Source organism: Panonychus citri, unplaced genomic scaffold (assembly GCF_014898815.1).
Source record: "Panonychus citri isolate SS breed McGregor unplaced genomic scaffold, ASM1489881v1 Contig00141, whole genome shotgun sequence".
Classification (NCBI taxonomy): Eukaryota; Metazoa; Arthropoda; class Arachnida; order Trombidiformes; family Tetranychidae; genus Panonychus; species Panonychus citri.
Window position 1 is genome coordinate 3,568,796 of NW_026515546.1, and position 13,072 is coordinate 3,581,867.

Genomic DNA, 13,072 nt, shown 5'->3' on the forward strand with positions numbered 1-13,072 from the left:
CAAAGAAATTGAATGGAACGAAAAAAAAATCGAACCAATCATTGTAACTTTCTCACGATTAAATATCCTTTTGATTAAACTTTCAATTTAATTGGAAATATTGTGATCAAATTAATTTTAATTCTCATCAATCAGTTAATTGTCATCAAAAGTTGAAAAGAATTTTTTTTTTCGGTCAAAAAAAACTCCATCTGGTGGCGATCGATGGAAATGTTACCATATGGAAATTTTTTTCTCTTTTGAAGCTTTTTTTCTGAATCTTAATTTTTTATTCTGTTGTAATTGAACTAATTGTTGTTCTTTATTTTAATTGTTTCTTAATTAGCATGAGAATTTAACTATCTATCTATTGGATAAACTGTTGCCTTTTAAATTCTCTTTGTGTCATGTCTTCTGTTCCTGGTAAACGCGGTGGTAAATCAAAGGTTCCCCTACCAGCGACCAGTAGCTTGTTCGCCCTCGGTGGTACCGTAGCTAAAAGGCCAAAAGTATTGATCGGTGGTTCCAGTGGTGGTGGTGGAAGCTCCGGAGAGTCAAGTAGATTAGGTTCTGGCCATGGATCTAAATCTCTAGATAAACCTTCTGATGAATGGGAAGATGTTTCCATTGATGTTGAACCCGAGTTTCTGATAAAACGGATTGTTGAAGCCGAGGGAACAATTCATGAGCCCAAAATTGCAAATTACATTTGTGGTGCTGTTAAACAACTTCGATCGAGTAAAATTAAACCTGATTCAGTTCTATTTTTAAGTCTAGTTTATTTGGCGAAAACTAGACCTTCACATTTTACTAGTGAAAAGGTTGTCGATGCGATGTGTTCACTTCTCCGCCGGGAATCGCCATCTTCTTCCAGCTCATTTAAGGTTAAAGTAAATTCCAATGTAACAATTTGCTCAGCTTTAGCTGCTAATCTCTTACTTGCTGCTCATCTTGATGAACCCAATTGGCATCTATCATTTATCAAGGCCTACATAGAGGATTCTCTTGGTGAACGTATTTGGGTTGATTCTGATTTTTGCCGTGGCTTTGTTGACAATATACTGACCGCTTTTAATACCAAAAATCCGCCCAAGAATTTAATGTCTCAAGATATTCTTGCCGCTGTTACCGGTGGCACTGTGACAACCCCTTCATCTTCAACTGGACCACTAATTGGTGGTATTAAAGGAACCAATGAATCTCCCATATCAACTAGTCCAAGTCACGCTTCTGAGGATAATAATGATGAAACGAGTAGTTTGTTTTCCTCCGGGTTGAAAGATGTTTTCGGTGAAGAGCTTCCGGTTGTACCTCGATATAATCACAACCAACAAGTTGTTTATGATTATGTTTATGATATTATCAATGAACAATTAACCCGACGTCAGGTACCATCGGAAATCAATCGAAATGTACTCAAATTGTTAATATCTACAGTTGGTATACCACAGATTCGGCTTTTGGTCGCTCAAAAGTTGGAAATTTGGCTACAAAATCCAAAACTAAGTCGACCCGCTCAAGACCTTTTACTAGCGGTCTGTGTAAACTGTACCGAAGAGGATAGTGATGTGATCTCCGCTCTGGTTAAAATGCGACTTAAAACCAAAGTTCTAATGAATCATTTCTTTGTTTGTATTAAAGAACTTTTGAGTCAAAGTGATGGTAACATTATGATTGTCCTTCGAAATGCGATCTCAATTGAATTTTCCAATAATCGAGGATCAAGCAACATGCACCTGATTGCGGTCATTTTTCAACATTCATCTAACAAAGCGACCAAATGTTTGGCTCATTTGATACAAGAATTTTTAATCAAAGATGATTTTCTCCGACAAATTCGCCATCTTCTCCGTGAAATTGTCAAAGCACTTAAACATGAGCACATTAATCTAGTTAAACTGGTCGATGTTCTAACAACGGAAAACTCTCGAGTTGCAGTTATCGATGTACAAGAAGTTTTGTCCCGAGTATTGACCTCAATTGCCGATATAATCGTTCTCTGTATGTTCCTCACTGTTTACCCAGTCGCTCGTGAATCAATGTCCAAACCAACACGAAAAGATATTCTCAAAACAATCTCTGGTCAAATTGCTGAGATGCAACGATTAGCAATCATTTGGATGCAAAAAGTTGTCGTTAAAATTTACAAACCCGATAGAGGTGAATACATGCACTGTCTAAATAAATGTCTTCTCATGGAAATACCTGAACATTATTACAATAAGGACAATTGGCCTGCAGAATCTGAAAGAGCGGCCATGTTTCAATGTACCACGAAGGTTCCCGTTCACGAGGATAGTCTCATTAGAATATTAAAAATGGGATTATCCAAAGATTATCCTGTCCAATCACCGGAAGCGATTGAACTATCCGATGCTCTAATTAAACGAGCAGCAGCCATTTATGATGGAGACGTGACCAATCCCACTCTTCCCATTAAAAAGGACGATATTTTTAATCTATTGCTTAAAAATTCAATCTACCGGATACCCGAAAATATAACACTTCCTTCAGGATATGAAGCACCTTCCCTGGCGATTAACGATTGGTATTGGAAAGTTTGGTTACAATTGTTGATCATTGTGGCTCATAATGCAGCTAAATTTGGTTCCATGGCTTGGGAAAATTACCCGACTCTTGCTTTAATCATTGAAATGTGTATAACTAATCATTTTGAATTTCCACCAACGACCCGAGCAAATGAGGATCTAAAAGGTCACGAGCAACAAATTGTCGCAATTGAAAAGCAGCAGATTTTACAATTTGAAATACATTTAGCGGCTGCATCAAGTAAACGTCATATCACCGAGGGAAATAGTTTACTTTTAAGCAAATTGATAACCTTTGACCCACAAGGTAAACCAAGACAGCCTCCGATCATGGTACTGGAAACGCTTAAAAGTATCAATGCCGGTCTAAGAATTGGTTATTGGCTTTGTCAAAGTCGAAATCCTGATTTTCTACTTGAAATAATTCAACGTCAACAGCGTCAAAATATTTGCTCAGCCAATTTAAATCTTGGTCTTGGTACAATGCAATGGTTAAATGATTTAATCGAAATGAATTGTGACAATTTAGCAAGTTTACCCGTTCAGTGTTTAGGTGAATTTACTTTACGCTACATAAATGACGAGGAAAATGTCAACATTTTCACAGAATCTAAACAAGCCGAAAAACCTAAAAGAAAGGAAAAGCGACGAAAATTTTGTAAACTATTGAGCTACTTTCAAACGGCCCTTAATCGTGATGTTGTTGTGGCCAAGCAATTAATGGAATACTTTATGGGTCGTCTCTGTTCACCTCAATCATCACTTCGAGGTTTAGTCGCTAAAGCGTTGAATTTGGTCCTGTGTTTCAATGAAAGTATGGCCGAAAATTTGTCCTACCTTTTAAAGCCCAACGTTGAAACCTGGTTATTGGGCAATTTACCGACAACGGAAAACTTTCAATCGGTCAAAAAGATAGCCTGTATTTGCTTACGTTCTGCAATTCTAGTTGAAACGGATCCCGAATCAGTTTGCTGTTACATTCAATTTCTAGCTGAATATGGTAAACCCGGAGATACACAGACCGTTTTTGACCTTGCCCGACTAATCATTGATCGACAAGCACTATTCAAATATATCACAAAGGATCCACATTTTCGTGATGATTTCCTTTTCTCATGTATTAAACTTTATTATGATTACATGATTTCATTGGAGAATCAAGTTAAAGAGGAATGGGAAACGGAAAATCAATCAAGTAACGAACTAGTTTTAGTTAAATGGCCAACCCATTCAGCAGTAATTCATACACTTTACATTCAAGGTTTACTTGTACTGTTAACCTGTGAACCACCATTATCAGCACTTGATCAATACAACAGACTGATTACCATGTGGTTTACTGATTCAATGCCAAGAGGAATATTAGTTAAAACTCAAGAAGAGGCTCCTCTGTTAAATGATTGGATAAGACTTAAATTGTTACGATCAGCATCACCACTTATAATCGAAGCGGCACTTCGAGATCTTGAAACTCACCAGTTGGTCATGTTTTTCCAATCATTTGGCTTACCCGCTGCCTCCATGCAAAGGCTACTCGAAGCTCTTGATTGCGCCTCTGAAACTGATCCGGAAACAGTTAAAAGTTACCTGGTTGATATTGGACTTGCCCAGGCCACAATTGAAGTCCAATGGATGCGAGGAGTTAAATCGGGCAAGAAATTTGCTAACATGTTGGGATATGATTTCACCGTTGCTCAGAATCCAATTCAACCACCAGACCCATTTCAAGTAATCAGTTGTTAATTGTTACAACATATTCATCGCCATTTTAAGTAAAAAGCCACAAATCAAAACGTAAAAATTTAATCTAATAATTCAACTAAATTGTCAATGTTTCCAATCAATTTTTTGATACTTTTTTTTAGAATTGAATCAAAGTGAGATGATCTCTTTATGCTAAATCATCTGGACACTATATTGTATATAATTAACTCATAAAATCCACAAAATTAACCAGCATTAATTATAAAAATGTAATTGTAACAAATGACATATCCTTAACAATTGGAATAAATATTGAAGACAATGATTTGAATTTGGTTATTTAAGACGAAAAACAATCAAATTGATTTAATTTCTCTTCGATAATCATGAAATTTTATCATCGAGCTAATTGTTAACAATTAAGATTCACCATAATGTGCATTTATTAACTGGATTCATTGAACTTCCTGGTTTACAATTAAACGTCTCTGAGAATTCATTTAAATTGGAAACTGAACCAATCGCTCTAATCACCAACAATATAAACAAAAACAATTAAAGTTAATTGTTGATCATTTTTTTTTCTCGCTCTTTTGTCTTACCTTAATTGTGACGGACTATGAACATCAGTCCTAAAGTAATCAGCTACAGCTTCTTTTGACCATTTACCACAATAAAACTAATCAGTGAAAACGATTAGAATCACAATTAAAAGATAATCACTTAATTAGCCAACAATTAAGTCACTTACTCGAGCAGATCTGATGAAAAACAACTGATCGGGTGTGTAGTGTGTTAGACCAGGTAGTCCGGGTTCTGGTCCATTTTTCCGAGTATATAATTTGTGAGCCTAAGAAATGATTAAGAGTAACAATTAGCACAACTCTAAACTGAAGACGAGCTTAATCATTACAGTTAATTACCATAAATCCAACTCTTAATCCAACATTATCGGCTACATTTTCGGACAAAGTTTTCCACCCATCGACCTGTTAATGAATGAAATAAGAGTCACCGATCCAACAGAAATGGGAAAGTTGAACAAATTTACCGTTAGATTGATCGGATTAACTATATATCGATTAAACTGATTAACGAAACATTCAACTTTCTCATTATAATTAATTGTTGTAACATTTGACCACCAATCAGAGTAATGACCCTGTTCATTGAAAAGTTTACCAAGAGGGTCAACACTGTGACTTATTTCATGGCCAACAATCCAAGAAATTGAGCCAAAATTAAAATACCTAAACAGTAATTAAAATAGATTGTGAAAAAATATAATCGTTAACAATTAAAAACGTCATTATATTGATTACATTGGTTGATTTTGATTAAGTCCAAGGGCATCGAGTATGCCCATAGTCAAGTGAACCATGTTTTTTGTATGAGCATAATAAGCATTGATTGTCATTGAACTGCCAAATGATTGCCATCTAATTGGGGATAGAAATTGATTATCATCAATTAACATCATTGATTAATTACTTGAATCTTAGTTATCATAATCTAATTTACATAGGAATTGATTGAATACTCAATAGTTGATAAGTATTTTGCCGATGCCAAAACTTTAAATGTAATGTCATCAAAGTGAATGTCAAATCAGTTTTATTTGGAAGCTGAAAAGATAATAACAATTAACTAATAGTAATTAGTAAATTAGACTGTCCAATTGTCAGTATAGCTTACCCATTGGTAGTATGAATTGATTATTGTATAATTAGTTGATTCCTCGGCAAATCCAATGGAGAATCTCATTTGATTTGATTTTCTTATTAATCCTTCAAGCGTTTGTGGATCAATCCAAGTTGATGATTTAATCAACGAATTGAATGATAATCGAGTATAATTAACAATTATTTCTGTCTATACAATGATTAAGTCAATTGAATTTATATTAGTTGATTGTTGAATTATCTTTTTCTTCAATTGTCCTTACAAAGTTAACGAGCTTTCGTTTTGCCTCCAAATTGTATGAAAGGTACAAATATGATGATCCATATTTGAACATGTTCGAGACAATCGAAGCGCAAAAGTCTGGGCGATATCGTCGTAATCGACGTCCATCGATCATTCGATAAAAGTTTCGTGTAATTAGCAAAAATCGTTCGTTAAGTGTATTAGTCACCGATGTAAACAATCTCCAAAAGATATAATTAGCTATAATTCTAAGAGAAAAAGAAAAAGGTTGACATCGAATTTGACTTTTCTTCGAACTTCTTCCAAGTCTACCTGTCATCAGTTTCTATCAGGATTCTCTCCATTTCTTTAAGGTAAGATTCACTTTCCACAATTACTCGCGTCTCATTGTCAATCAGATCATCATTGCAAACAATTTGTCGCAAATAACGTAACCAATCAAATATTGGAACTCGATTTTGTAGCGATTCAACTGTCATTATTTGAACATGAGTTATTTCTCCATGTACAGTTCGAGCCTGAAGATAGAAAATTGAAAACCAATGAAAAGAAATTAAAATAAACCAACCGATAGAAAATACCGATGAAAGTTCCGTTTCCAGTTTAAGAACTTTGGCCATATCCTCGCCGGCGATAGTAGGGTCAGCGCCCAGAATAGTAACAATTTGGATCATGAAATTTAGATAAGCGGATAGAAATCTCTCATTTCGAGTATTGTTTACATAGTAAGTCGCTTCCAGGTAAGTACTACAATCGCCGATCTAGAAATGGACAGAAAAAAGATATAATTAATCAAGTTCAATCGGTCAATTGATTTGGTGATACTTTTAAATACATTGTAGGTGGAATTGCAAGTGTCTGGTCAATCGATGTCCGAGCAAAAAATGCAGTATCGAAACCATATCGACTTGATTTCACTAGAGTATCATTCATATCAAATTCACTTTCGACCCAATCAGGTCCACTTAGAACAGGCCATTTACCGATTTGTTTCAAGACTTCCAATAAATGATCATGTTGAAGGCTTTCAATGGTAACTGGATGTTTTTTTTGTCGACAAAAAATCCCAATTAGTTAATTAACTACAGTTCAGAACATGGTAATTACTGAATTACCTGTGTCCATACAAAGATTATAATAATGTTTCATATTGGTCAGAAAGTTATCGGTTGTTGGTTCACTATCGTTGAGATTATCAAGAAGTCCTAATCCAGAATCAAGAATAAGAATTGAACTCAATTAAATCAATAAGATTGTGAGATTGTAACAGTTAATTACTTTTAAGTTGAGCAGTTAATTCATAATCAGCATTCATTGCACTCCAAGTCTCTGCCCGGTCATCGGGTATAAAAACTTTCTCATTGTCCAATCCGCCGCAGGCAAATTTGTAAAAATCATCACAAGGTGAAACTGATTCATCAATTTGATTAATTAAACTTGCAGCTTATGAAAAAAAAAACAAATTTGAACAATTAGTTAATCATTACATTAGATTTTTACTTTGAATCAATTACCTGCATTGATACAATCTCGAGATGAACATGGATCCATTTTCTCATCTGATTAACAATTAGTTTAATACAAACATACGTCAAGTAATTAAGTCTAAATTGTGATGGATTAAATTGTAAAAGACTTACCTGATTTGGCTGATAAAATAATTAGAATCAGGCAAATGATTAATAAGATAATCACAATTAGTGTGAAACATTTTTCAACTCGTGTTAATTTACCAATTGAACAAAGTGATTTTAATTGTTTCAATCTTGATCTGGTTAAAGCTTGACCAAGATTAACACTGGTCAAGATATTGGCCACTTTAACCATACGAGCAATTGATTAAATGATTATTATGAACAATGAAAAAGAGAAACTTTTAATTACAATTTAAATTGTTACGATTAAAGTGAAATTCATTTTATTTTTTCACAACTATTGCAATTAATGAAAAGTTATCACTTGATTAATTTTGATTATCGTCACTTAATCATCATATTGTTGACATGGTGATGTTGGTGTTAATTTAGGGAATCGATTTAAGGAAACTAATATATTAAATTGTTTTACTTTCACAATTATATTGATCATAGTCTAGAAGGATATAAATTATTAATCATTACAACAGCATTTAGATTAACACAAAATCAATCAGAACTTTTCTCTCGAAAAGATCGATAAAGGTTGATACGATTTTCGAGTAGAAACAAAAAAATAGAACCAGGTAATGATAGATTTTGATAACGAAAAGAAATTAAATCAATTGGATATCTAAATTGATTGTCGTGATTAAAAGTTCCAACAGATTGGACATTTAACTTTACGATTAACTTTACATTTGAAAATCGCTAAGAATCACGTAGACATCCATGCAGAACTTTTTCAAGACTAAAAATTGTGATAAACGCAATGATAGTATCCGTTTCCGGATATTTCGTAATCCAATTGAAAAAAAAACACAAGTAAAGTGATTAATTGTTAATATTTGCTGGAAGATGCTCTTCTTAACTCAATTATTGTCTTAAAAAATTCTATTGGATTGAAAAGATGCTGATTCGAAGATGAAAATGTTTCTTCACGAATAACTATTAATATTAATAGATGACCTACTTTATTAAGTAAACCTCAAGGTCATACTAACCCTAGTTAAGGTCAAATTGACCCTCTAGATCGTGTATCCGACGCTAAGTTTCACCTCACAGTCTAGATTGAACAGTTCGAAGTCTTCAGCCGATCATTCAATCAGTAGTTGGAACGAGCGATGATAAGTATTAATCACTTTTCTCATAATTAATCCGAAATTAGCTATTGATTGATTGATCTTTAGATTGATCAACTTGATGTTTTCTTAGTGTATTTGTGAACTTTTCAAGTCTCCTCTCTCTCTTATTAATAAGTATCTTCTTTCTGATAGTTGATTGCGAACAATCAAAATCGCCATCCTTTAATTGGTGATGTGATCAAATCAAATCTAATTGTGAAATCGAACAATTAATATAATTATGAATTTAATTCTGCTACCATACAAATTGAAACTATTAAAAAAAGTAACATTAATTTAAAGAGATGATAAATATTATGATCAATTTAAATTGTTTCACAAGGATCATTGTTAAATTAATTGTTTATGAAGAAACATTTTCAGATGATTAATATCAAATTAAGAGAAAGGGAAATGATTAAAAATTGACAAAATGATTAGTTATAAGTTAATTACAAGATTTGATTGGTGAATTTACAAGTAATAAAAATCAACAATTAGAAAATAAAAAGTTGATTGAAATGAAGAAAACAAGAAAAAGATGAATGAAATTATTATCAATATTCAAGTTAATTTATTGAGGAAAAAATGTTAATTGTCATCGATTAGTAATTTAATCCATCCTTGATTACGGCCTTTCTGATTTTACCCATCTTAATACACTTTCCCCACCATGACCTCCTTTTACAGGTTGATTCTTTGGTGAATATGAAACATTTTGTCTGAACGATGTTGAAAAACATTTTCCCCACCAAATTGGATGATCCAGTATTAGAAATGCGAAGACATGATCGAAACCTTAACAAAAATTAACAATTAAGAAGAAAGCAAAGAATTGATCAGTTTGATTATCATGATAAATTAATGGCCATTCAATGGGTGAAGTGTATCAAATATGATCAGAGAGAAATGTGAATGGGAAAAACCAAGAAAACGAAAATGTCATCTACTGATGTCCACTAATGAGATATGATGGTTGATGGATGAAAGGACAAAAGGGAGATGAGGATAAAGATGATGAGGATGATGAGGATAAGGATGAGGATGGAGATGATAAGTTTTCATGTTTGTTAAGATGCTGAACAATAATTGAGTCAAGTTGACCGTGAAAATAAAATATGTTGATCATATCAGATGATGATGATTAGAGGATAAGAGAGACTTGTGTCTCTTTGCTCATTATTTATCATCCCTTTATCATCATTATCATCATTGTTGTTGAGTACAAAAAGGATGAGGATGAAAAGTTGACCAAAGATGTACAATAATAATAATACAAACTACCATGATTACCATTGGTTTACTGTTATACTTTCATTTTCATCATAATATAAACTCAATTTGTGTCTACCTTGTAGTTGACATTATTGTTACTTAAATATATTTACTATTATCATGTTTGATTATCATGATGATTATGATTAGTGTATCACTGGAATTGAGATGATTAAGCTTACGATAAGGGAAATGTTACTTTTCACTTGCGATTAGTGAATCATATTATTCAGTATCTTCCCTATTGTTTAATTTTTATCACCAACAATCAACGAGATGATTTATAATGTAATATATGTACACTGGAAGATAATCAAACAATCATAACAATCAACTAAATCATCAACAATTTGATTCATCTCAATATCTTTCCATGTAAATATTATAATATATAAGTTTGACTAAAATTTTACTCTTCCAACTCTTTATTTTTTCCCGCTGTTTATAATTTTTAATTAGTTTAATTGTTTGATAACTATTTGATAAACCAATAATATGATTAAGGCTCATGATGGACTGAACTAATCAATTACTTGATGATAGTAATGATCATCAAATTAATAATGATAATCCTTTCAAGTTGATACAATACAAATGAATGAAAAAAAAAGCTTATCCCAAGTTACTTAGTATCTAATATGAAAATATCATTATAATGATATTGTTAATATTATATGATGATGAGGATGAGGATGATAACAATCATTTGTGTGTCACCATGAGATGATGAGGAAGATAAAAAAAGTTCATCTTTGTATGAAAAAGTTTATCATCATCTTCATATCGATATGTTGGTAATCATATTTTTCTGGTTAATGAATATTATCATTATCCTGATTAAGATTAGTTTTATCAAGATGATTAGGATGATGATGATTATTATTAATATCCAATTGATATCCAATTAAATTGATCACTTGAAGATGATGATGAAACTTGCTGTTCATCGTCCTGACCCGATTCTCATCAGTAAACATGAATAATCACCTAATAAATTTACCTTTCGATTATTAATTTACAATCTGATTGTTGTACTTTCCAATCATTTAACTTAATTAGATTTTTTTTACTACCTTTATCCTTTTCGTTTGCTAAATTGTCTTACCTTTCATCGCAATCACAATGGCTGATTACGTAGAGACGATAATTAAATAGATGATATTTTCGTGTTAATGGTAATATTGTATGTTTACAATGGTCATGATCTCGACAGCACCGGTCAGTTGTACTTCGTCGTCCTAATTTCTTGAATTGATTGCTTGTGGTTCCTTTGCCACACCAATTAGTCCCAGGAAATGTCATTAAATCAGCTCGTTTCCAACGCTATTTAATTTGTAATAATCAAGAAACAAAAATATTTGACAATTTGACATTACCAGGATTAGGATAAGAGAGAGAGATGGAGATTAGGATTAACATGTTAGGATGATGAAGAAGATGATGATGATTTGAAGATGATTTAAATTAATGAGACGAAACAATTTCAACATTCAAATGTTACTTGATTGTTGACTATTTTCAATTAGTAAATCATTTTGACGCAAATTGTCAATGTTTTCAATCAAAAACAAAAATGCGTCTACTTAAATTGTTGACAATTTAACAGAAAATTGTTTTAAATTAATTGGTTGATTTGGTGGGAAAATCAGGAAAACAACAATTTAAAATGCTTTGGAAATCGTTTTAATTGTAATTTAACTTACTTTTGATTTCAATCGTTGTCGTATTGATGTTTGTAATTGGTCACATTGGTTAATTAATTGCTCACGTTGGGTGATAAACTTTGCCTCGGGTCTTAATTGTTGCAATTGTTTTCCATGACTATCAAACCGAGTCATAATCAGATCATAGCTAATTACATGATTTAATTGTTTAAATTAGTGATTTTAAAATTTTTCAATCTATTCCATTGATTAAATTAATACTTACCAAGTTTCGTTGATTGATTTAATTGAAGACGATTTAACCTGATTGATTAAACGTTTAATTGAATCATCATCACCATCATCATATTCACAATCAACCAATTGATTATCAATGTACCACATTTGTAAAATATCATTTCCATCGGTAATCTAATTAAATTGCGAAAACAATTTCAACAATTAACTTACAATCCAAACAATCAAGAGACTTGAATTTACCTGTTGAAGACGATAATTTTGAATCATTGTCTTAATCCCAGTTAAATTGTTGTAAATCACTTTAATTGTAACCTCACCATCTGATGCAATTGATTTTGACACATGATTATAATTAGTTGATTGTTGTTGATCATCATTGAGATAATCAAGTTTAATAGGAAAGACAAAGTTAATATTATAAATGAAAAAGTGATAAAAAGTTGACACAGAAAGTTAATCATAATCATTATTGATGAGAATCAGTTGATTGTCTCTCACAGAAACAAATTAATTAAACTCAGGACAGAATTTAATTCAACCAATTTAAAACTAAACTAATTAAATCAAACATCAATCTCATTCAGATCAAATATCTTTGGTCAATGTAACAATATCTTATTAACCAAAGTCCCAATGAAGTTAAATTGTTGAACATGCGTAACTTAATCACAACAATTAACATTATAATTTTGCCCATTGAACATTCAATCAACCAATTAACTAATATTTTATATGATTTATATTAACCTCGATTCTAACAATCAAACCTTAATTGTTAAATCTTTTCCATCTCTCAATCAGGAATCGATAGTAAATTAAATCTCAATTAAAGCTTAGTCATTGAGCTAAAACAACAATTTACAAATCAACTTGATGGTCAATGGATTTTGACTGATTAATAAGATTGATTTTACACAATAACAATCGTAATTGTTACCATTATGATTAATCCACAACAATTGGAATAAAATTTGGAG

The 13,072-nt window shown here is 32.1% G+C and overlaps 3 protein-coding genes across 3 annotated transcripts; 1 reads left to right on the top strand and 2 right to left on the bottom strand.

The window, feature by feature from the left end:
• Nucleotides 1–216: 216 nt before the first annotated feature.
• On the top strand, nucleotides 217–4,563 carry LOC128395663 (integrator complex subunit 1-like). Its single transcript, XM_053356125.1, has one exon. The coding sequence runs from the start codon at nucleotides 387–389 to the stop codon at nucleotides 4,269–4,271; it is 3,885 nt and encodes a 1,294-aa protein (XP_053212100.1). The 5' UTR covers nucleotides 217–386; the 3' UTR covers nucleotides 4,272–4,563.
• A 66-nt stretch (nucleotides 4,564–4,629) lies between these two features.
• Nucleotides 4,630–7,717, bottom strand: LOC128395664 (neprilysin-11-like). The gene is made up of 15 exons (XM_053356126.1): nucleotides 7,673–7,717; nucleotides 7,437–7,601; nucleotides 7,274–7,363; nucleotides 6,984–7,195; nucleotides 6,740–6,919; nucleotides 6,471–6,676; nucleotides 6,178–6,406; nucleotides 5,928–6,104; nucleotides 5,754–5,857; nucleotides 5,555–5,671; nucleotides 5,284–5,482; nucleotides 5,156–5,221; nucleotides 4,984–5,082; nucleotides 4,835–4,911; nucleotides 4,630–4,758 (listed from the first exon to the last, which is right to left on the bottom strand). The coding sequence occupies exons 1-15, from the start codon at nucleotides 7,707–7,709 to the stop codon at nucleotides 4,659–4,661; spliced, it is 2,058 nt and encodes a 685-aa protein (XP_053212101.1). The 5' UTR covers nucleotides 7,710–7,717; the 3' UTR covers nucleotides 4,630–4,658.
• Nucleotides 7,718–9,160: 1,443 nt separating this feature from the next.
• Nucleotides 9,161–12,947, bottom strand: LOC128395539 (group 3 secretory phospholipase A2-like). The gene is made up of 5 exons (XM_053355971.1): nucleotides 12,336–12,947; nucleotides 12,121–12,266; nucleotides 11,895–12,042; nucleotides 11,297–11,514; nucleotides 9,161–9,714 (listed from the first exon to the last, which is right to left on the bottom strand). Exons 1-5 carry the CDS (start codon nucleotides 12,360–12,362, stop codon nucleotides 9,522–9,524), a joined length of 732 nt encoding a protein of 243 aa, XP_053211946.1. The 5' UTR covers nucleotides 12,363–12,947; the 3' UTR covers nucleotides 9,161–9,521.
• Between the last annotated feature and the right edge of the window lie 125 nt (nucleotides 12,948–13,072).

Excerpts from the sequence above, each read along its gene's own strand:
- LOC128395663 (XM_053356125.1), top strand. The coding sequence starts at position 387 with ATGTCTTCTGTTCCTGGTAAACGCGGTGGTAAATCAAAGGTTCCCCTA.
- LOC128395664 (XM_053356126.1), bottom strand. The coding sequence starts at position 7,709 with ATGGATCCATGTTCATCTCGAGATTGTATCAATGCAG. Across the intron at positions 6,407-6,470 it reads CTGATAGAAACTGATGACAG|AATTATAGCTAATTATATCT; the intron begins GTAGACTTGGAA and ends TTTTTCTCTTAG. Across the intron at positions 5,672-5,753 it reads AGTATTCAATCAATTCCTAT|ATGGCAATCATTTGGCAGTT; the intron begins GTAAATTAGATT and ends ATCCCCAATTAG.
- LOC128395539 (XM_053355971.1), bottom strand. The coding sequence starts at position 12,362 with ATGATTCAAAATTATCGTCTTCAACAG. Across the intron at positions 11,515-11,894 it reads GACAACGATTGAAATCAAAA|CGTTGGAAACGAGCTGATTT; the intron begins GTAAGTTAAATT and ends CAAATTAAATAG. Across the intron at positions 9,715-11,296 it reads CATTGTGATTGCGATGAAAG|GTTTCGATCATGTCTTCGCA; the intron begins GTAAGACAATTT and ends ATTTTTGTTAAG.